General features: G+C 51.1%; 1 protein-coding gene across 1 annotated transcript in view; it reads right to left on the bottom strand.

The window, feature by feature from the left end:
* The window catches only part of spega (striated muscle enriched protein kinase a), a 274095-nt gene that overhangs the window by 168086 nt on the left and 81596 nt on the right, over positions 1-24413 (bottom strand). The window contains exons 2-3 of the mRNA XM_059647655.1: positions 6205-6309; positions 1680-2076 (exon numbers count right to left, since the gene is read on the bottom strand). Coding sequence (XP_059503638.1) covers positions 1680-2076; positions 6205-6309 — 502 coding nt within the window. The remainder of the gene's footprint in view (positions 1-1679; positions 2077-6204; positions 6310-24413) is intronic.

Genomic DNA, 24413 nt, shown 5'->3' with positions numbered 1-24413 from the left:
AATAAAAAGAGAGGCTGCTGGAGAATCTCAGTGGGTATGGCAGCCTCCGTGGAGAGAGAAACAAGAGTGAGCGTTTCGAGTCTGATGACCCTGCTTCAGAAGTAAAAGGGGATGGAAAGGTGATGGTTTATGATACAACGCTCACATTCTGTCCTAGTCTGCTATACTCAGAGAGACTCAGAGTTTTTTACAGCCCATTGCGCCGACATTGCTCATCAAACATCCATCTGTTCTAAGATAACAAGGTGTGGAGCTGGATGAACACAGCAGGCCAGGCAGCATCAGAGGAGCAGGAAATGTTTTGGGCCTGCAACCTTCTTCAGAAAATCTGTTTTAATCCCATTTTCTAGCCTCATGTGCTATTGCGTTTCAAGTGATCATCTAAATAGGCTGAGGAGTTGCAGATGGAGATTAATTTGGATTATAAGCAAGGTATTGCATTTTGGTAAAACAGATGAGGGCAGGACTTGTTCACTTAATGGTAGGGCCCTGGGTAGTGTTCTCAAACAGAAAGACCAAGGGGTTCGGGTCCATAGTTCTTTGAAAGTTGCATCACAGGTTGACAGGATGGAAGGTATTTAGCACACTTACCTTCATTGGTCAGAGCATTGAGTATAGGAGTTGGGGCGTTATGTTGAGGTTGTAAAGGTTATTGGTGAGGCCTCTTTTGGAGTACTGTGTCCGGTTCTGGTTTCCCTGATATAGGAGGGATATTATTAAACTGACGAGGGTGTGGAAGAGATATACCAGGATGCTATCGGGAATGTAGGGTTTTAGATATAAAAATAGACTTGGAAAGGCTGGGACTGTGAGACACATTACATCAACCAAAGTGTAAGAATTTAAATGCCACCAGCTACTGTGTTGGGATTTGAACCCAGTTTCTGCACAGATTAGCCTGGGCCTCTGAGTTGCTGACCCAGTGACATTACAACAACTTATTGTGTGTCTCATTTCACCACTTTACTGACTTCCTCCTGAAGTTCTAGCCTCAGTCCATACCAAAGCTTTGTGTCTTTTATACACTTGTAAGTGTATACCATATCTCGCACTGGACCCAAAACCTTCACTCTGTCTTCTCTCCGCAGATGCTGCCTGACCAATTGAGTTCTTCCAGCCATTTCTGATCTCCAGCATCCGCAGTTCTTTTGGGTTTTCATCGTTTGCTCCCTGTATCCCAAATCCAGTCACTGGTAATGGATGTTTAGCGCTGCCAAACTGACCTCCCCCGTCTCGGCAATTGCAGTTCTTCTCCTGCACCCCACCACGCCTCCCCCCCGACCCCCCAGCGTCAAAAATCAACCTCTCGCTCCATCTTCTCTGTGATGGATTCTCACTGCTCTACTCCCATCCACATTAACATGGCTACAAAAGCCAGCTCAGCCAACTCCCAGCAATCCCACCCAGAAACCGAGTTCCTCAAATAGTTAACGTGTCTGGGAGCCCAAAAACAGGGATTTTGAAAAAAAAGATGGGATCGGGGGTAGTGAATTGAGAGAAAAATCATAGGCAGAAGGAAAAGGCTATAACTTGGAGAGTGGAGACAGACCGGGGATGGTTTGGGAGGAAGAGCAGATGGCAAGAAATGGACTCAGTCTCCCAAAAATGTAAACAGGTTGTCTCTCTGGATGGAGATGTTTGGAGGATGGAGCTGGGTCCACCAGGAGTGTGTTACTTACGCGGGTATTGATAAGGCTTTCCCTCTGTACAAGCTGAACATGCTCCCATACACATCGCTAGAGACAGACAGACTGTCCTCTGAACCCCAGCTACTATAGGCCAGATTAGAACGAGATGCGCGAATCAGTGGCTCCACCCCAAGGTGCCTGATCTGAGCATCAGGGGACTGCGGTGTGTCAGCTTGCCTGGCGACCTCCCAGGGTGGGCACCCGTGGGCACGGCTGGCACTGCGCTCCTCCTCGTCGACCTCTCCTCCTCCTGCCAGCGCTCTCTGGCTCTCGGCTGGTGATTGACCTGCACTCGGGTGTTCGGACGGTGCCAGCTGCTCGAGGGCAGTCCGCAGCGAGGAGGGTGTGCTGTCCCGGCTCGTGTCCGTCAAATTCCGCAATTCTCCTTCTTTGGGAAAGAGAAGGAAAGAACTGTTAGCCATGCCTGTTCCCGAAACCAAACCCTGAGAGAAGCTGGAGGGCACTGGGGCTCCAGAAGATAGAACACAGAACATAAAACATAGAACAGTACAGCACAGTACAGGCCCTTTGGCCCATGATGTTATGCTGAACCTTTACCCTAAATCTAAGGTCTATCTAACCTCCACCCTTACCTTATACTATCATCCATATGCCTATCTAATAGCTGCTTAAATGCCCCTAATGAGGCCGATTCCACTACCCTCTCTGGCAATGCATTCCACGCCCCTACCACTCTCTGAGTAAAGAATCTACCTCTGACATCTCCCCTACATCTACCTCCACTCACTTTAAAACTATGTCCCCTCATAATAGTTACCTCCACCCTAGGAAAAAGTCTCTGGCTGTCCACTCTATCTATACCTCTGATCATTTTGCACTCCTCTATCAAGTCACCTCTCATCCTTTGTCGTTCTAAAGAGAAAAGCCCAAGCTCTCTCAACCTTTCCTTGTAAGACCTTCCTTCCATTCCAGGCAACATCCGGTAAATCTCCTCTGCACCTTTTCCAACACTTCCACATCTTTCCTGTAATGAGGCGACTAGAACAGGACACAATACTCCAGATAACAAGGTGTGGAGCTGGATGAACACAGCAGGCCAAGCAGCATCTCAGGAACACAAACGCTGACGTTTCGGGCCTAGACCCTTCATCAGTCTGACAAAGGGTCTAGGCCCGAAACGTCAGCTTTTGTACTCCTGAGATGCTGCTTGACTTGCTGTGTTCATCCAGCTCCACACTTTGTTATCTTGGATTCTCCAGCATCTGCAGTTCCCATTATCTCTGATCACAATACTCCAGATGTGGCCGAACCATGCTTTTGTATGGTGAATACATCAGTACATTTCTATAGCACCTTTTTATGCCCCAGGGACATCCCAAACTGGGTTGGAGAGAATAAAGCAGTTTCGGAGCGTTGCCCGCTGTTGCGATGTAGGGAATGTAGCAGGCGGCTGGTGATCAGCAAGATCCCATAATATGGGAACGGGAAGACCATTCTCATGGTGAATTTGGCCACCTCTGCATCTGGGGGCATTTCCCCTGGTCTTCTTAGAAATAACGGTCACAGGATCCTCTACAGCCCAGTGAGAGGGCAGGTGGGACCGCAGTTTACATGGGGTTACATGGAAGCAGCTCAGAGACAAGGAGTTTGTCTTATGAAGAGAGATTGAGCACTTTTATACAATACTCTGATTTTAGAAGAATGAAACAAGATCAGACTGAGGTCTATAAGATGCTAAAGGAGATATACACAGTAGTCATAGAGAAGATGTTTCCTCATGTGGGGTAAACTAGAACAAGAGGTCAGTGCTTTAGAATAAGGGGTAGCAGATTTCAATCAGAGCTGAGGAGAAATTACTTCTCTCAAACGGTCATGAGTCTCTTATTTACTCAAGAGGTGTGGGCATTGCTGGCAAGGCAGTATTTATTGTCCATCCCTAATTGCCCAGAGGGCAGTTAAAAGTCAACCACATTGCTGTGGGTCTGCAGCCAGACCAGGTAAAGGGCTGTTGATTTCCTTCCCTAAAGGACATTAGTGAACCAGATGGGTTTTTCCCTAACAATCGACAATGGATTCATCGTCATCATTAGGTTCTTCATTGAATTCAAATTCGACCACCTGCCATGGTGGGATTCGAACCCGGGTCCCCAGACATTTCCTCGGTCCCTGGATTAACAGTTTACGATAAAACCACTAGACCATCGCTTCCCCATCTGTGGAATCGAGGGAATTTGCTCCCCCAGAATGAGGTGGATGCATAAGTGTAAGGAGGAGATAGACATATTTTTAATTAGTAATGGGTTGAAAGGTTATGGAGAACAAGGGCGTGATGAGATCAGCCACGATTGTGTTAAGTGGCGCAGCAGGTGTGAGGGACTGAATGGCCTCCTGCCGCTCCTAGATCTTATGCTTTTAACATCAGACAGTCAGTACCTGGGACAGTGTGGCAGGTACTCCGTACTGCACAGGGAGTGTCAGCCTGGGTTATCCACTCAGCACTCTGCAGTGGGGCCTATTCCCACAATCAACAGCAAAGAGCATGCTTATAACCATTTCCAGGGTGGGCCAGGAAACCTCTCTCGGGAGTGTTGCTGAACAAAGAGACTTTGGAGTACAAAGTTCCTTGAAAGTGGAGTCGCAGGTAGACAGGCCGATGAAGGAGGTGTTTGGTACGCTCGCCTTTACTGGTCACTGCACTGAGTATAGGGGTTGGGAGGGTCAAGCTGCGGCTGTACAGGACATTGGTTGGGGCCACTTTTGGAGTAGTGTGTGCAATTCTGGTCTCCCTGCTATGGGAGGGATGTTTGTGAAACTTGAAAGGGTTCAGGAAAGATTGACAAGAATGTTGCCAGGGTTGGAGGGTTTGAGCTACAGGGAGCTGGGGCTATTTTCCCCTGGAGCGTCAGTGGCTCAGGATGACCTTGTAGAGGTTTATAAAACCATGAGGGGTATGGATAGGGTAAATAGACAAAGTTTTTATTCCAGATAGTGGAGTCCAAAACTAGAGGGGCATAGGTTTAAGACGAGAGGGGAAAGATTTAAAAGGGGCCTAAGGGGCGACTTTTTCACACAGAGGGTGGTGCGTGTATGGAATGAGCTGCCAGCGGAAGTGGAGAAGGCTGGTAGAGTTACAACATTTAAAAGGCATCTGGTTGGGGACATGGATAGGAAGGGTTTATCTGGCAAATGCTGGCAAATGGGACTGGATTAATTTAGGATACCGGGTCAGCACAGATAAGTTGGACCAAAGGGTCTATGACTCTAAGATAGCACTCCACCACCCAAAGCTGCCTGGAAGAAAGAGAGCCAGCCAAAGTGGACAGGAATGCTTGGAACAGCCCACAATGCCAACACCCCAAGAACTTTCCGGAAGCAAGGGGATAAACCGAGGGCCATGAGCTGACTGAATGGGGGAGCATAGGCGATGGGCCAAGTGGTTCCCTCCTGCTTCCGATTTGCATGCATGAAATTTAAACAAATAACTCTAAAGGTTATGATTGAATCAAAGTTAACAAAACACAGAAAAACTGAACTCAGCTCAAAGAGAAGTCAGGGACAAGGATTATCAGGGACCGATTCCATAGAAATAACTTCATAGGAGCCCTATAGTGTGGAAGGAGGCCATTGAATCCATGTTGGCCATCTGAAGAACATCCCACACAGACTCTCCTCCCAGTTCCCTATCCCTGCATTCCCCGTGGCTAACTCACACACCCCCGAAACACAGGGGCCACTACTGAGCTACAGCCAATCCGCCCCAACCCGCACACGTTCAGACCGTGTGTGTGTGTGGAAACCGGGGCCCACGCAGGCACGAGGGGAGGGTCCAAATGGCACGCGGTCACCTGAAGGGAGGATCGAGCCCAGGTCCCTGTTGCTGTGATTGCTAACCACTGAGCCACTCTGAGCACCCCCCCAGGAGCGATGAAAGCCTTGGTCAAAGACACAGTGTTTACCAAATGTCCAAAGGACGTCTCAGGACAGAATTCCCGAGCGTAGGCCCCCAGGGAGCTGAAGGCGTGGCTACTGATGGTGGAGCGATGGGAAGTGGGGGGATGCTCAGAAGGCCAGAACGCACGGAGATCCCAGACGGTTAGGAAGCCTGGAGGGAGTTTCAGAGATAGGGAGGGGGTGTAGGGGCTGGAGGAGGTGACAGAGATAGGGAGGGGGTGTAGGGGCTGGAGGAGGTGACAGAGATAGGGAGGGGGTGTAGGGACTGGAGGAGGTGACAGAGATAGGGAGGGAGTGTAGGGGCTGGAGGGGGTGACAGAGATAGGGAGGAGGTGTAGGGCCTGGACGGGGTGACAGAGATAGGGAGGGGGTATATGGGCTGGAGGACATTATGGGGGGGTTTGAAAAGCAAGGCTGATGTGAAGCTGATATCTGTCAGTGCGGAGTGGACTGAGGGGGGAATGGGTTATTTGGATTGGGGCAACAGCTCAGAACATGAGCATTACCCAGGGAGTGTTGAAGAGGAGCTGTGCTCAGGAGACAGAGTGTGTTTGCTCTGTGGGACCTGCAAGGACTTCCGTTTGCTGGGAATTCTCACACCTACCTGTCGGCTCTCTTTGGACAGCAGCATGCTGATGGTGGGGATATCCCTCCGAAGCTTCCACTTTCTGTGTTTCAAACGTTTCCTCTTCGCCACATTCCTCCGAGTCTAGATGGAAATAAAAATCTTCAGTGTTTACAGCAACATCACTGATGTCCTCGCAGAGATGACCGGGCCAGCTTTCGTTCGGGGAGGGGGGGCGCGGTGCGGGGTGTACAGAACACACACTGACTGAAAGTTTCAGGAAACAACAGGCCCATTTCCCATCAACGAGGCACGTCGCAGCCTATCTCCTCTCACTCCATTACCATCTCTTTCTCTTTCTTTCTCCTTTCTGTTTGTACAGCTTCCCTCTTAAAGACATTAATCTGTGTCAATTTATATATTTACAGGACGTGGGTGTCGCTGGCTGGGCCCAGTATTTATTGCCCCATCCCTAGTTGCCCCTTGAGAAGGTGGGGGTGAGCTGCTTTCTTGAACCGCTGCAGCCCTCCTGCTGTGGTTTGACCCACAGTGCTATTAGGGAGGGAATTCCAGAATTCTGACCCAGTGACAGTGAAGGAACAGGGATATGTTTCCCAACGAGGATGGTCAGTGGCTCGGAGGGGAACTTACAGGGGGTGGTGATCCCACCGACACTCAGTAGCAGCAGTACGTATGATCTACAAGACGCACTGCAGAAATTCACCAAAGACCCTCAGTCAGCACCTTCCAAACCCACGGCCACTTCCGTCTAGAAGGACAAGGGAGCAGATACATGGGAACACCACCCCCTGCCAGTTCCCCTCCGAGCCACTCACCATCCTGACTTGGAAATATATCGCGATTCCTTCACTGTCACTGGGTCAGAATCCTGGAATTCCCTCCCTAAGGGCATTGCGGGTTAATCTACAGCAAATGGACTGCAGTGGTTCAAGAGGGCAGCTCACCCCCACCTTCTCAAGGGGCAATTAGGGACAGGCAACATATGCTGGGCTCAGGTGGAGACACCCATGAATGAGTGCTGGAGTCTACCATTAACAACGTACTTAGAAAAGCAGAGTATACTTCCGGGAGGTCAACACAGTTTTATGAAAGGGAGATCCTGTTTGATGATTTTATTTGAGGTTTTGGGGAATGGAAGTAGAAGGCTTACTGGACAGCAGTCAGTAGATAGACTCGAAATGAATTTCTAAAATGCATTAGATAAGGTACCACACAAAGGTTTGGTGGAGAAGATCCGAACCACAGGTTATATTGGATGGCAAGTGGCTAATGGACAGGAAGTAGAAGAGAGGGATAAAAGGGCATTTTCAAATTAACAGGGTTTGACGACTGGGAAATCGCAAGGATTTAACTCTGTACAATCTATATTAGAGAGACAGACACTCAACACAGAGAGGAATGCCACTCGTTGGCCAATGAAAAGCAGGAAGGAGAGCACAAATTGTTTACACAGAGACACAGACAAGGAAAGCACATGAAGAATAATACAGGGAAATGTAAGCTCATTCACGTTCAGCATGAGCAGAGAAAAGCCAGAAAGATGGGAAATGGGTAAAAGTTAATATTCTAAAACAGTTTGGTGTACGGGAATGCAGAAGATTGGCACCATGTAGTAACATCAGAAAAAAACAGCCAATCTGCTCACAACAAGCTCCCATTAACAGATAGAATACGATTGCATAAGCTGACTTTTTGGAAGATTATTGACCAAATCGGAGACAGCAATTACTGTTCACAGGATTTCTAATGTGGAGAGGGAAAGGCGGGCCATTGCAGACAGGTCTCATTTGAAAATGTACCACCTCCGACAGTGCGGCGCTCCCTCAGCACTGACCCTCCGACAGTGCGGCGCTCCCTCAGCACTGACCCTCCGACAGTGCGGCACTCCCTCAGCACTGACCCTCCGACAGTGCGGCACTCCCTCAGCACTGACCCTCTGACAGTGTGGCTCTCCATCAGTACTGACCCTCTGACAGTGCGGCACTCCCTCAGCACTGACCCTCCGACAGTGCGGCACTCCCTCAGCACTGACCCTCCGACAGTGCGGCTCTCCCTCAGTACTGACCCTCCGACAGTGCAGCACTCCCTCAGTACTGACCCTCCGACAGTGCGGCACTCCCTCAGCACTGACCCTCCGACAGTGCGGCTCTCCCTCAGTACTGACCCTCCGACAGTGCGGCACTCCCTCAGCACTGACCCTCCGACAGTGCAGCACTCCCTCAGTACTGACCCTCCGACAGTGCGGCACTCCCTCAGTACTGACCCTCTGACAGTGCGGCACTCCCTCAGTACTGACCCTCTGACAGTGCGGCACTCCATCAGTACTGACCCTCTGACAGTGCGGCACTCCCTCAGTACTGACCCTCCGACAGTGCGGCACTCCCTCAGTACTGACCCTCTGACAGTGCGGCACTCCCTCAGTACTGACCCTCCGACAGGGTGGCACTCCCTCATCACTGACCCTCTGACAGGGTGGCACTCCCTCAGCACTGACCCTCTGACAGTGCAGCACTCCCTCAGCACTGACACTGTGGAGTTCCACAGGGCTCTGTCCTTGGGCCTCTACTGTTTGTAATTTTTATTAATGACTTGGACGAGGGAATTGAAGGATGGGTCAGCAAGTTTGCAGACGACACAAAGGTCGGAGGTGTCGTTGACAGTGTAGAGGGCTGTTGTAGGCTGCAGCGGGACATTGACAGGATGCAGAGATGGGCTGAGAGGTGGCAGATGGAGTTCAACCTGGATAAATGCGAGGTGATGCATTTTGGAAGGTCGAATTTGAAAGCTGAGTACAGGATTAAGGAAAGGATTCTTGGCAGTGTGGAGGAACAGAGGGATCTTGGTGTGCAGATACATAGATCCCTTAAAATGGCCACCCAAGTGGACAGGGTTGTTAAGAAAGCATATGGTGTTTTGGCTTTCATTAACAGGGGGATTGAGTTTAAGAGTCGTGAGATCTTGTTGCAGCTCTATAAAACCTTGGTTAGACCGCACTTGGAATACTGCGTCCAGTTCTGGGTCGCCCTATTATAGGAAAGATGTGGAAGCTTTGGAGAGGGTTCAGAGGAGGTTTACCAGGATGCTGCCTGGACTGGAGGGGTTATCTTATGAAGAGAGGTTGACTGAGCTCGGTCTCTTTTCATTGGAGAAAAGGAGGAGGAGAGGGGACCTAATTGAGGTATACAAGATAATGAGAGGCATAGATAGAGTTGATAGCCAGAGACTGTTTCCCAGGGCAGAAATGGCTAGCACGAGGGGTCATAGTTTTAAGCTGGTTGGTGGAAAGTATAGAGGGGATGTCAGAGGCAGGTTCTTTACGCAGAGAGTTGTGAGAGCATGGAATGCGTTGCCAGCAGCAGTTGTGGAAGCAGGGTCATTGGGGTCATTTAAGAGACTGCTGGACATGTATATGGTCACAGAAATTTGAGGGTGCATACATGAGGATCAATGGTCGGCACAACATTGTGGGCTGAAGGGCCTGTTCTGTGCTGTACTGTTCTATGTTCTATGACCCTCCGACAGTGCGGCGCTCCCTCAGCACTGACCCACCGACAGTGCGGCACTCCCTCAGCACTGACCCTCCGACAGTGCGGCGCTCCCTCAGCACTGACCCTCTGACAGTGTGGCACTCCCTCAGTACGGACCCTCCGACAGTGCGTAACTCCCTCAGCACTGACTCTCCGACAGTGCGTAACTCCCTCAGCACTGACTCTCCGACAGTGAGGCAGTCCCTCAGCACTGACCCTCCCACAGTGCGGCACTCCCTCAGCACTGACCCACCGGCAGTGCCCACTCCCTCAGTACTGACCCTCCGACAGTGCGTAACTCCCTCAGCACTGACTCTCCGACAGTGCGTCGCTCCCTCAGTACTGACCCTCTGACAGTGCCGCACTCCCTCAGCACTGACCCTCTGACAGTGCGACACTCCCTCAGCACTGACCCTCTGACAGTGCGGCACTCCCTCAGCACTGACCCTCCGACAGTGCGTAACTCCCTCAGCACTGACTCTCCGACAGTGAGGCACTCCCTCAGCACTGACCCTCCGACAGTGCGGCACTCCCTCAGTACTGACCCTCCGACAGTGCGGCTCTCCCTCAGCACTGATCCTCCGACAATGCGGCACTCCCTCAGCACTGACCCACCGACAATGCGGCACTCCCTCAGCACTGACCCTCCGACAGTGCGGCACTCCCTCAGTACTGACCCTCCGACAGTGCGGCACTCCCTCAGCACTGACCCTCCGACAGTGCGGCACTCCCTCAGCACTGACCCTCCGACAGTGCGGCACTCCCTCAGCACTGACCCTCCGACAGTGCGGCCATCCCTCAGTACTGACTCTCTGACAGTGCGGCACTCCCTCAGCACTGACCCTCCGACAGTGCGGCCATCCCTCAGTACTGACTCTCTGACAGTGAGGCACTCCCTCAGTACTGACTCTCCGACAGTGCGGCACTCCCTCAGTACTGACCCTCCGACAGTGCGGCACTCCCTCAGTACTGACCCTCCGACAGTGCGGCTCTCCCTCAGCACTGACCCTCCGACAGTGCGGCACTCCCTCAGTAAATGAGGTGGTAAATTTTTAATTTGATATTTTTCATTACCTCAAGCTGTCTGAATACCATGTTCTGGGGGTAGTCTCCGGTAACATATCCAAAATGTATTTTGACTGATCCCCTGCATCGTCCATGCCCTCCCCCACCCAATCTGTTGCCCAAAACCCTGCTTTCAGAGGAACAGAAGAGAGAGAGAGACAGAAGCAGTTCCATACCGTCACTTTGTTTCCTGCAGGAGCGGAATACTTCGCTTCCATGGGGGCAGCAAGAGAAAGTAGATATTATTAAATGGTTACTAACAGCACACACAGAGACAGGAACATGAACGTAAAACTGCACGTGGGGGTCTCACACTTAACAACCACATACAGTGGACACAACCACGAGATTCACACGGGGGCATTCACACATCACAAGCTTTGGCATGTGGGGTGGGCTCCTCCCACAGCTCCCACCTCCGTCTCATTCCCCACCCCCTCGTATTCCCCAACCGAGTCGTTCCCACCCACAACCTCAGCCTCCTGCTGCAGACTGCAGGAACAGAACAACAAGCCAGGAGCTATTTCAGCATCATCGAAAAACTCTCATCGAACTGAAACACCTCCCAATTGCTCGCAAAACACAGCCCCTCCTGCCCCACACGCACCATTCACAAAATCAGGCTGTCCCACTGTCGCCATGCAGTGAGCACAGCTCCCTATCGGCACACAGAAAGCTCCCACTCTCAGCAAACTGTTCAGTGCCAGTTCATACGCTTCTGGCCTGTCGGGGGTAAATATTAACTGGGACGGTGAGGACATGTTCCCCACCCTCTCCGTTCTCACACATTCTGTTGTGGGACTGTGCTCCTGACAAAAGCAAATGGTGCCTCCAACAGTGCGGCACTCCCTCAGCACTGACCCTCCGACAGTGTGGCACTCCCTCAGTACTGACCCTCCGACAGTGCGGCACTCCCTCAGTACTGACCCTCCGACAGTGTGGCACTCCCTCAGTACTGACCCTCCGACAGTGCGGCACTCCCTCAGCACTGACCCTCCGACAGTGTGGCACTCCCTCAGTACTGACCCTCCGACAGTGCAGCACTCCCTCAGCACTGACCCTCCGACAGTGCGGCACTCCCTCAGCTCTGACCCTCCTACAGTGTGGCTCTCCCTCAGCACTGACCCTCTGACAGTGCGGCACTCCCTCAGCACTGACCCTCCGACAGTGTGGCACTCCCTCAGCACTGACCCTCCGACAGTGCGGCACTCCCTCAGCACTGACCCTCCGACAGTGCTCACTCCCTCAGCACTGACCCTCCGACAGTGTGGCACTCCCTCAGTACTGACCCTCCGACAGTGCGGCACTCCCTCAGCACTGACCCTCCAACAGTGCGGCACTCCCTCAGCACTGACCATCCGACAGTGCGGCACTCCCTCAGTACTGACCCTCCGACAGTGCGGCACTCCCTCAGCACTGACCCTCCAACAGTGCGGCACTCCCTCAGCACTGACCCTCCGACAGTGCCGCACTCCCTCAGCACTGACCCTCCGACAGTGCCGCACTCCCTCAGCACTGACCCTCCGACAGTGCGGCACTCCCTCAGCACTGACCCTCTGTTCCATGGGCTTTTGACAGGACATGTCGAACAAAAGTTGGAACATAATGCAGGACAACATGAAGTAGTCGCCTATAAGTACAGGAAATGTTCTTATGTCGGGTCATTCAAATCGCACCCTGCGCGGGTATGTCTGATCTTTGATAAGTCGGATGTGTGGAAGTTGGGAGCCCCAGTACTGCACTGGGAATGTGAGCCTAGATACTGTCCGTAACCACCTGGAGTTCAAGGCCAAGCACTCGAAATTCCCAAGTGACATGCACTCCTTTGAGGCACTCCTGCAAAGATTGGCTTTTGACACCAGATCTGATTTTCGTTTCAATCCTACTGTTTAAGTCATGGAGTGAACAATTTGAAACAAATGAAATACAAATGCAGAGTGAGATATGTGACAGCTATTTCCAGCCTCTGCTCAATTCCTCATCACAGTGTTAATGACACAGGGCGGCTCAGACACGGAGGAATCATAATACTTGCTGCGAAATATTCAAAGTTTTTCTCCTCATTCTCATTATTAAATCTACCACACACAACCAAGTCACCCAAATTATTCTCACAGTATTCCAAAGTGTCAGCAGTGAAAATACTGTCGCTTCCAGATAGAATTGCAACTCTTTTAAAGATTAAATGAGCTTTTTGTATGGTTCAACATTGTGCAAAGAAACAAATCCTCTCTTTACGATCAAAGAAATGATTTTTCTTTGAGTTTTCATGATGTTTTGGGGTCCTGTTTTTCTGACAGCATAAAATGCAATATCACTAGCTCTATTCAATTTTACTATGTCAACTGTCACGATGTGGTTGTAGGATCTGGTCACGACGTGGCAACATGTGGTGAATTTCTGAAATCTCTCCCTCAAATTATCTATGAAAAGGCTTATCTCCACCCAGGATCAGGATAAAACTCCAGGCCATTCACTCGGATTAATTTTTTGGCCTCAATGATAACTCCAACACCAAAACGAACCACACTGAAGTAAAGAGCTCAGGAAGTGCTGGAGAAACTCAACACGTCTGGCAACTTCTGTGAAGACAAACAGAGTTAACGTCGCGAGTCAGGTTCTTCAGAACTTACGACCTGGAAGGTGCTGCTCCGAAGCAGTGTCATATTAGACTAGAAATGTTAGCACTGTTTCTAGCTTCACAGACGCTGTCTGGCCTGTTGGGTTTCTCCAGCAATTCCTGATTTTAATACAGGCTTCCAGAATTTGCAATATTTTGCTTTCGTGTGAGTGTTTCAGCTGGAATAAAGGATTTCAGTTACTGTTTCTAAATCGCAGAACTGCTCCTTGCTGGTGGCCATTCTCAACACAACTCTCCTGCTATCCCTCTCAATGTCACCTATTCAGCATATCCTTTCTGCCTCATCTCATTACGTATCTTGCCCTGGAGGAGTCTATGCTGTTCCACTCCCCTACTCCCTGTGGGAGCGAGACCCCCATTCTCTCCCTGACTCCCTGTGGGAGTTAGTACCCCATTCTTTCCCCACTCCCAGTGGGAGCGAGACCCCCATTCTCCACCCTACTCCCTGTGGGAGTGGGTCCCCCATTCTCTCCCCACTCCCTTTGGGAGCAAGACCCCCATTCTCTCCCCCGCTCCTTGTGGGAGTGGGTCCCCCATTCTCTCCCCACCCCCTTTGGGAGCAAGACCCCCATTCTCTCCCCCACTCCTTGTGGGAGCGAGGCCCCCATTATAGATCATAGAACATAGAACATAGAACATAGAAAAGTACAGCACAGTACTGGCCCTTCGGCCCACGATGTTGTGCCCTGGAATAATCCTAATCCAAAAATAAAATAACCTAACCTACATTCCCCTCAATTCACTGCTGTCCATTTACATGTCCAGCAGTCACTTAAATGTCACTAATGACTCGGCTTCCACGGCTACCACTGGCAAACTATTCCATGCGCTCACAACTCTCTGGGTGAAGAACCTCCCTCTGACGTCTCCTCTATACCTTCCTCCTAACACCTTAAAACTATGACCCCTCGTGGCAGTCAATCCTGCCCTGGGAAAATGTCTCTGGCTATCGACTCTATCCATGCCTCTCATTACCTTGTACACCTCGATCAGGTCACCTCTCTTCCTCCTTCTCTCCAGAGAGAAAAGTCCGAGCTCAGTCAACCTCTCTTCGTAAGACAAGCCCTCCAGTCCAGGCAGCATCCTGGTAAACCTCCTTTGCACCCTCTCCAAAGCCTCCACATCTTTCCTATAATAGGGAGACCAGAACTGGACACAATATTCCAAGTGTGGTCTCACCAGGGTTTTGTAGAGCTGCAGCATAACCTCGCGGGTCTTAAACTCGATCCCCCTGTTAATGAAAGCCAAAACACCATATGCTTTCTTAACAACCTTATCCACCTGGGTGGCAACTTTGAGGGAGCTATGCATTTGAACACCAAGATCCCGCTGTTCCTCCACACTGCTGAGAATCCTACCTTTAATCCTATATTCAGCATTTAAGTTCGACCTTCAAAAATGCATCACTTCGCAGTTATCCAGGTTGAACTCCATCTGCCATTTCTCAGCACAGCTCTCCCCACTCCCTGTGAGAGCCAGTCCCCCATTCTCTCCCCCTCCCATTCCCTGTGGGAGAGAGTGCCCCATTGTCTCCCCACTCCCTGTGGTGGTGAGACTCCCATTCTCTTCCCACTCCCTGTGGGAGCGAGACCCCCATTGTCTCCCCACTCCCTGTGGGACCGAGACTCCCATTCTCTCCCCACTCCCTGTGGGAGTGAGACCCCCATTGTCTCTCCACTCCCTGTGGGAGCGAGACTCCCATTCTCTCCCCACTCCCTGTGGGAGTGAGACCCCCATTGTCTCCCCACTCCCTGTGGGAGTGAGACTCCCATTCTCTCCCCACTCCAAACAGGAGAGTGAAGGGGGCCCAAGCTTAATCTCTGAGGTATAAGCAGGGCAACATTCCCTCAGCTCTGTGCTCAGATGGTGGTTTCTAAATTTAAACATCTCTATCAAGACACCCCTGAGTCCTCTCTGCCTGGATCAAAAGGGCCTTCACTTTCCTGTGGGTTGTAACCTCACGGGGTTGGTAACAATTATGTTAATCCCGTTGGCACCTTCAACGGGATCTTTGTACCCTGTTTATAAATAGAAAATAAATTCAGATCTGTTCATGGGACATGAGCGTCTCTGGCTGGGCCAGTATTCCTTGCCCATTCCTGATTGCCCTGAAAGCAGTTATGAGTCAACCATATTGCTGTGGGTCTGGAGTCACATGTACACACAGCATAGAACGGTACAGCACAGTACAGGCCCTTTGGCCCACAATGTTCAGCCAACCCACTGTCCTACTCTAAGATCAATCTACCCTGCATACCCTACATTTTACTATCCTCCGTGTGCCTATCCGAGAGTCCCTGCAATGTCCTTAATGTATCTGCTTCCACTCCCACTGCTGACAGCGCATTCCGCTCACTCTCTCTCTATAGAACCTACCTCTAACATCTCCCCATACCTTCCTCCAATCACCTTAAAATTACGCCCCCTCCTAATAGTCATTTCTGCCCAGGGGAAATGTCTCTGGCTATTCACTCTATCTATGCCTCATCATCTTGTACACCTCTATCAAGTCACCGCTCATCCTTCTTCACTCCAATGAAGAAAGCCCTAGTTCCCTCAACCTTTCCTCATAAGAGCTGCCCTCCAGCCCAGGCAGCATCCTCGTAAATCTCCTCTGCATCCTCTCTAAAGCTTCCACATCTTTCCTGTAATGAGGTGACCAGAACTAAACACAACATTTCGAGTGTAATCTAACCAGGGTTTTTGCAGCATAACCTAAGGCCATAAGACCATAAGACATAGGAGTGGAAGTAAAGCCATTCGGCCCATCAAGTCCACTCCGCCATTTAAATCATGGCTGATGGGCATTTCAACTCCACTTCCCTGCACTCTCCCCGTAGCCCTTGATTCCTTCTGAGATCAAGAATTTGTCGATCTCTGCCTTGAAGGCATCCAACGTCCCGGCTTCCACTGCACTCCGTGGCAATGAATTTCACAAACCCACCACTCTCTGGCTGAAGAAATGTCGCCTCATTTCAGTTTTAAATTTACCCCCTCGAATTCTAAGGCTGTGCCCACGGGTCCTAGTCTCCCCGCCTAACAGAAACAACTTCCCAGCGTCCACCGCTTCTAAACCGTACATTATCTTGTAAGTTTCTATTAGATCTCCCCTCAACCTTCTAAACTCTAATGAGTACAATCCCAGGATTTTAGCCAGTCATCATATGTTAAACCTACCATCCCAGGGATCATCCGTGTGAATCTCTGCTGGACACGATCCAGGGCTAGTATGTCCTTCCTGAGGTGTGGGGCCCAAAATTGGACACAGTATTCTAAATGAGGCCTAACTAGAGCCTTATAAAGCCTCAGAAGCACATCGCTGCTTTTATATTCCAACCCTCTTGAGATAAACAACAACATTACATTCGCTTTCTTAATTACAGACTCTACCTGCAAGTTAACGTTTAGAGAATCCTGGACCAACACTCCCAGATCCCTTTGTACCTCTGATTTGCGAAATTTCTCACCATTTAGAAAATAGTCCATGCCTGTATTCTTTTTTCCAGAGTGCAAAACCTCACATTTGCTCACATTGAATTTCATCAGCCATTTCCTGGACCGCTCTCCTAAACTGTCTAAATCTTTCTGCAGCTTCCCCACCTCCTCAGTACTACCTGCCTGTCCACCTATCTTAGTATCATCGGCAAACTTCACCAGAATGCCCCCAGTCCCTTCATCCAGATCATTAATGTATAAGGTGAACAGCTGCGGCCCCAACACTGAAATCTGCGGGACACCACTTGTCACCGGTTGCCATTCTGAAAAAGAGCCTTTTATCCCAACTCTCTGCTTTCTGTCAGACAGCCAATCCTCAATCCAAGACAGTAGCCCCCCTCAAACACCATGAGCTCTCACCTTGCTCAGCAGCCTCCCATGAGGCACCGTATCAAAGGCCTTTTAGAAGTCTAGATAGATAACATCTACTGGGTTTCCCTGGTCTAACCTACTTGTTACCTCTTCAAAGAATTCTAACAGGTTTGTCAGGCACGACCTCCCCTTACTAAATCCATGCTGACTTGTTCTAATCTGACCCTGCACTTCCAAGAATTTATAAATCTCATCCTTAACAATGGATTCTAGAATTTTACCAACTACGCGGTTAGGCTAATCGGCCTATAATTTTCCATCTTTTGCCTTGATCCTTTCTTAAACATGGGGGTTACAACAGAAATTTTCCAATCATCTGGGACTTGCCCTGACTCCAGTGACTTTTGAAAGATCACGACCAAAGCCTCCGCTATTTCCTCAGCCACCTCCCTCAGAACTCTAGGATGTAGCCCATCGAGACCAGGAGATTTATCAATTTTTAGACCTTTTAGCTTTTCTAGCACTTTCTCTTTTGTAATGCCTACCATACTCAACTCTGCCCCCGGCTCTCCCTAATTGTTGGCATACTACTCATGTCTTCCACTGTGAAGACTGACGCAAAGTACTTATTAAGTCATGGCTCTTAAACTCAACTCCCTGCCAGACCAGGTAAGGATGATAGTTTCCATCCCTAAAGGACATGAGTGAACCAGACGGCTTTTTCCCGATAATTGATGAGATTTTTGTGGTTCTCCTCACAGAGGCTAGCTTTGTATCCTAAATGTGTTCAGCAAAGTGAAATTGTACGAGCTCTCCCCCGGAGGTGTGAACCCATGTCCAAGAAAGTTACCTTGGGCTAAAATCAAAACAGGACCTATCAGAGAAACTCAACAGGTCTGGTGGCCTTTGTGTGTGAGAGAAAAACAGAGTTAATGTTGAATGCCCAGTAAAGCATTCTTTTTCAGAAGCCCACTTCAGCGATGAGGATAGATTGAAGAAGTTGGATTAGAAGCACAGAACCCCTACAGTGTGGAAACAGGCCCCTTAACCCAACAAGTTCACACTGACCTTTGGTGCATCCCACCCAGACCTAGACCCATACCCCTAACCCACACATCCCTGAACACTACAGGCAATTTCCCATGGCCAATCCACCTAGCCCGACACCTTTGGACTGTGGGAAGAAACCCACGCAGACACGGGGAGAATGTGCAAACTCCACACAGACAGTCGCTCGAGGCTGGAATTGAACCCGGGTCCCTGGTGCTGTGAGGCTGCAGTGCTAATCACTGAGCCACCGTGCCGCCCAGATTGTAGAGGGAGGAAGCGCTGAGAGGGAAGTTTGGACAAATGTTTTCAGTATAGTGAGCAGAGCAGAACAGCTAGAGAGAGAATAAAACAAGCATAAGTGGAAAAGTCACTGGACCTGAAAGGACCTGAAACGTTAACTCTGTTTTCTCCTCCATAGGTGCTGCTGAGCTTTTCCAGCAACTTTGTTCTTGTTCCTGACAAAAACAGAAAAGCTCAGCAGCATCTGTGAAGGAGAAAACAGAGTTAACGTTTCAGGTCCAGTGACTCTTCCTCAGAACTTGCTTTTGTTCCTAATTTACAGCGTCCGCAGTTCTTTCAGTTTTTATAACTATCCTGACTGTGTCTTGTTGAGTTTTGTTCTTCATTGACAGAAATGCGCTGGGTTACAATGAAAAGGGATATGAGGAATGGTATCAGGATGGACTGTGAGCACACTGGACGGGTTCCCGGGAGAGAGCAGAAAGCATGGATTGATTCAATGTGAGTCAGGTTCCCAGGGGGAGGGGAATTGGAGGAGGCGTTAATGTTCAGACAGATGATCCCATACGAAGGTAGGTGTCCAGGAGAAATGTATGGATTCACACAACCCCACACCCAAACCCAAGCACCTCACCACCTTCAGCCCCACCCCAACCCCAGATGTGTCACCCTGTTGGCTTTACTCTCGGCAACATGGACCCATTTTCTTCCTTCTGCACTGAACATTTACGCCTATTTCACACCTCTATCTCTTCTTTATCACCATTAACATTTCCTTTGTTCTTACTCTGGGCATCCTCATCATCAGAAAAGATTTATAGGGAGGGCCAGGGTTGGAGGGTCTGAGCTACAGGGACAGGCTGAATAGGCTGGGGCTATTTTCCCTGGAGCATCCAGGCTGAGGGGTGACCTTATAGAGGTTTATAAAATCATGAGGGGCATGGATCGGGTGAATAGACAGGGTCTTTTCCCCAGGGTGGGGGAGTCCAAAGCTAGAGGGGCATAGGGTTAAAGCTAGACGGGAGTGGGACTTAAGGGGTAACTTTTTCACACAGAGGGTGGTGCGTGTATGGAATGAACTGCCAGAGGAAGTGGTGGAGGCTGGTACAGTTACAACATTTAAAAGGCATCTGGATGGGTACATGAATAGGAAGGGTTTAGAGGGATATGGGCCAAATGCTGGCAAATGGGACTAGATTAATTTAGGATATCTAGTTGGCATGGACGAGTTGGACTGAAGGGTGTGTGAGTTTTGGGAAGATTTGTAGCTCAGGTTGAGGTTCTGGATGTGAGTTTGCTCGCTGAGCTGGAAGGTTCGTTTTCAGACGTTTTGTCACCATTCTAGGTAACATCATCAGTGAGCCTCCGACGAAGCGCTGGTGTTATGTCCCGCTTTCTATTTATCTGGTTAGGTTTCCTTGAGTTGGTGATGTCATTTCCTGCGTTGGTGATGTCATTTCCTGTTCTTTTTCTCAGAGGGTGGTAGATGGGCTCCAAATCAATGTGTTTGTTGATGGAGTTCCGGTTGGAATGCCATGCTTCTGGGAATTCTCGTGCGTGTCTCTGTTTGGCTTGTCCTAGGATGGATGTGTTGTCCCAATCAAAGTGGTGTCCTTCCTCATCTGTATGTAAGGATACGAGTGATACTGTCTGTTTCTGAGTTGTACAGCTCCATGACTTTATGACTTTTTGACTCAATCTGTTCCACCGGTGCCGTTTGCTCTCTGTCAACAGCACAAAAAGATATCATCCAGCCCCTTTTCACTTCCGAGGAACAGGCGCACCAGACTCGAAATATTAACGGCCTAAACTCTCCCATGTCCCAGGCCCCACACACCGGGCCTTGTTACCACACAGCCTGCCATTACACACCCCCCGTTGTTAGTCACTAACAGTCCCCATTAACGACTACTCACCCTCCCAGCCTGATCGTTAGCAACTCCTTTGTCTGTGCAACTATCTTTCTCTCTCTCTTTGGGCTCTATCCTATCCTATCCTCCCTGCCCCACCCACCTTTCTATTTTCTGCACATAAACTGGCATTTTCCCAGTCACCATCACTTCTGAGGAAGGGTCACCGGACCCGAAACATTAACTCTGTTTTCTCCTCCACAGATGCTGCCAGACCTGCTGAGTTCCTCCAGCAATTTCTGTTTTTGTTCCTGATTTCCAGCGTCCCTGAGACTTGATTTTTTTTACGGTCGAAAAGGTCATGTTTCCGAAAGATGCATTCAGAGGCATGACTTTCCAATCACAGTGGTTAAAGGAATGGTAATGAATTCTTACTGAGATGGGGGCACAGGCCCGATTGCTGGGAGGTGCTGCCTGGAGGGATGCTTCCATAGGAACTTCCCAAAGGGCACTGGAAAATACACAAGATGTGAGAAGGTTTCCGGGCCTGTTGTGCAGGGAGAAGAGCAGGAGTGAGGAGAGAGTCGGACTAATCCGAGAGCCAGCACAGGCACTACAGCCTGGCTGTTTGTCGAGTGTTATATAGTTTTAACGTGTAGATGGTCTGTTCTCGGTGTCAGTACTGAGCCTGTGGTGCTGCTCTTGTTAGGGGGAGCCCAGTGCTGGTCTCAGACACCCACACACCCATACCTGCACCTTTACTGAAGATCCCACTGTCCTGGCCACAGGCAAACTACAACTGAACTAAAATCCTGTTCTCCTACAACATTCCTCCTCCTCCTGCAGCTCGCTGGTTGTAATCCAGAAACATTGTCCAACTATCTCCCATCATTTGGAGGCTCTTTTCCAACATCCAGATAGACATGCACACACCTACACATACACAATCACAGCAGGAAGCCATTCAGACAATTGGGATGGTGATAGATCTTCTGCAGGAGGAGGCCATTCGGTGCATCAAGCTCGCTCATCGATAGCCTGATGATGTACTACACATTCACTGCCTTCAGTCCCATTGGTACTCAAGGTTTACTCTGTCGCTGTTTGGAAAATATTCCAGGACCCACACTCCATCACTCCCTATGTAGCAGACTTCCACAGATTCACAGCTCTAAGAGAGAGAAGAGATTCTCCTCATCTTTGTCACTTATTTTCAAATTCCATATTTCCCATCTTAAATACAGCAGCGACCAGTCGTCGCGAATCCACCCAGTCACGATCCATCACGGCCTTCTATATTGCAGTGGCTTTAAAAGGAATAAATCTAAAAGAGACCCAAAATGTCAACTTTCCTGCTTCTCTGATGCGGCCCGGCCTGCTGTGTCCCTCCATCTTCACGCTGCGTTATCTCTGATTTCAGCAGCGCCAGTCCTTACTAACACTGAATTCACTTCCTGTTCTTTTTCTCCAGCTCGGAACAATTGTCACATTGAAGTTTTCTGCAAATCCTTCTCAAACATTGGACTGCACTGTGTCGGAGCGCACTGTATCGGAGCGCACGGTGTAGGAGCGCACAGTGTAGGAGCGCACGGTGTAGGAGCGCACTGTGTAGGAGCGCACGGTGTCGGAGCGCACTGTGTAGGAGCGCACGGTGTAGGAGCGCACTGTGTAGGAGCGCACTGTGTAGGAGCGCACGGTGTCGAAGCGCACTGTGTAGGAGCGCACGGTGTAGGAGCGCACTGTGTCGGAGCGCACTGTGTAGGAGTGCACGGTGTAGGAGCGCACGGTGTCAGAGCGCACTGTGTAGGAGCGCACGGAGTCGGAGTGCACGGTGTAGGAGAGCACTGTGTCGGAGCGCACTGTGTAGGAGCGCATGGTGTCGGAGCGCACTGTGTAGGAACGCACGGAGTCGGAGCGCACGGTGTAGGAGCGCACTGTGTAGGAGCGCACGGTGTAGGAGCGCACTGTGTAGGAGCACACTGTGTAGGAGCGCTCTGTGTAGGAGCGCACTGTGTAGGAGCGCACAGTGTAGGAGCGCACTGTGTAGGAGCGCTCTGTGTAGGAGCGCACGGTGTAGGAGCGCTCTGTGTAGGAGCGCACTGTGTAGGAGCGCACGGTGTAGGAGCGCACTGTGTAGGAGCGCACGGTGTAGGAGCGCACTGTGTAGGAGCACACTGTGTAGGAGCGCTCTGTGTAGGAGCGCACGGTGTAGGAGCGCACTGTGTAGGAGCGCACTGTGTAGGAGCGCACGGTGTAGGAGCGCTCTGTGTAGGCGCGCACTGTGTAGGAGCGCACGGTGTAGGAGCGCACTGTGTAGGAGCGCACGGTGAAGGAGCGCACTGTGTAGGAGCGCACGGTGTCAGAGCGCACTGTGTAGGAGCGCACGGTGTAGGAGCGCACTGCGTAGGAGCACACGGTGTAGGAGCACACGGTGTAGGACCGCAGGGTGTAGGAGCGCACTGTGTAGGAGCGCACGGTGTAGGAGCGCATGGTGTAGGAGCGCAGTGTGTAGGAGCGCACTGCGTAGGAGCACGGTGTAGGAGCACACGGTATAGGAGCGCACTGTGTAGGAGCGCACAGTGTAGGAGCGCACTGTGCAGGAGCGCACGGTGTCAGAGCGCACTGTGTAGGAGCGCACGGTGTAGGAGTGCACGGTGTAGGAGCGCACTGTGTAGGAGCGCACGGTGTAGGAGCGCACTGCGTAGGAGCGCACTGCGTAGGAGCACACTGTGTAGGAGCACACAGTGTAGGACCGCAGGGCGTAGGAGCGCACTGTGTAGGAGCGCACGGTGTAAGAGCGCACTGTGTAGGAGCGCAAGGTGTCAGAGCGCACTGTGTAGGAGCGCACGGTGTAGGATCGCACGGTGCAGGAGCGCACTGTGTAGGAGCGCACGGTGTCGGAGCGCACGGTGTAGGAGCGCACTGTGTAGGAGCGCACGGTGTAGGAGCGCACTGTGTACGAGCACACTGTGTAGGAGCGCTCTGTGTAGGAGCGCACTGTGTAGGAGCGCACGGTGTAGGAGCGCACTGTGTAGGAGCACACTGTGTAGGAGCGCTCTGTGTAGGAGCGCACTGTGTAGGAGCGCACTGTGTAGGAGCGCACGGTGTAGGTGCGCACTGTGTAGGAGCGCACGGTGTCAGAGCGCACTGTGTAGGAGCGCACAGTGTAAGAGCGCACTGTGTAGGAGCGCATGGTGTAGGAGCACACAAAGTGTAGGACCGCAGGGTGTAGGAGCGCACTGTGTAGGAGCGCACTGTGTAGGAACGCACGGAGTCGGAGCGCACGGTGTAGGAGCGCACTGTGTAGGAGCGCACGGTGTAGGAGCGCACTGTGTAGGAGCACACTGTGTAGGAGCGCTCTGTGTAGGTGCGCACTGTGTAGGAGCGCACGGTGTAGGAGCGCACTGTGTAGGAGCACACTGTGTAGGAGCGCTCTGTGTAGGAGCGCACTGTGTAGGAGCGCACGGTGTAGGAGCGCACTGTGTAGGAGCGCACGGTGTAGGTGCGCACTGTGTAGGAGCGCACGGTGTCAGTGCGCACTGTGTAGGAGCGCACAGTGTAGGAGCGCACTGTGTAGGAGTGCACGGTGTAGGAGCACACTGTGTAAGAGCGCACGGTGTAGGAGCGCACTGCGTAGGAGCGCACTGCGTAGGAGCACACGGTGTAGGAGCGCACGGTGTAAGAGCGCACTGTGTAGGAGCGCAAGGTGTCAGAGCGCACTGTGTAGGAGCGCACGTGTGGGATCGCACGGTGCAGGAGCGCACTGTATAGGAGCGCATGGTGTAGGACCGCACGGTGTAGGAGCGCATGGTGTAGGAGCGCACTGTGTAGGAGCGCACGGTGTAGGAGCGCACTGCATAGGAGCGCACTGCGTAGGAGCACACGGTGTAGGAGCGCACGGTGTAAGAGCACACTGTGTAGGAGCGCAAGGTGTCAGAGCGCACTGTGTAGGAGCGCACGTGTAGGATCGCACGGTGCAGGAGCGCACTGTATAGGAGCGCATGGTGTAGGACCGCACGGTGTAGGAGCGCATGGTGTAGGAGCGCA

This window comes from Stegostoma tigrinum, chromosome 7 (genome assembly GCF_030684315.1).
Source record: "Stegostoma tigrinum isolate sSteTig4 chromosome 7, sSteTig4.hap1, whole genome shotgun sequence".
Lineage (NCBI taxonomy): Eukaryota > Metazoa > Chordata > Chondrichthyes > Orectolobiformes > Stegostomatidae > Stegostoma > Stegostoma tigrinum.
This window is presented reverse-complemented; position numbering and strand designations above follow the sequence as displayed.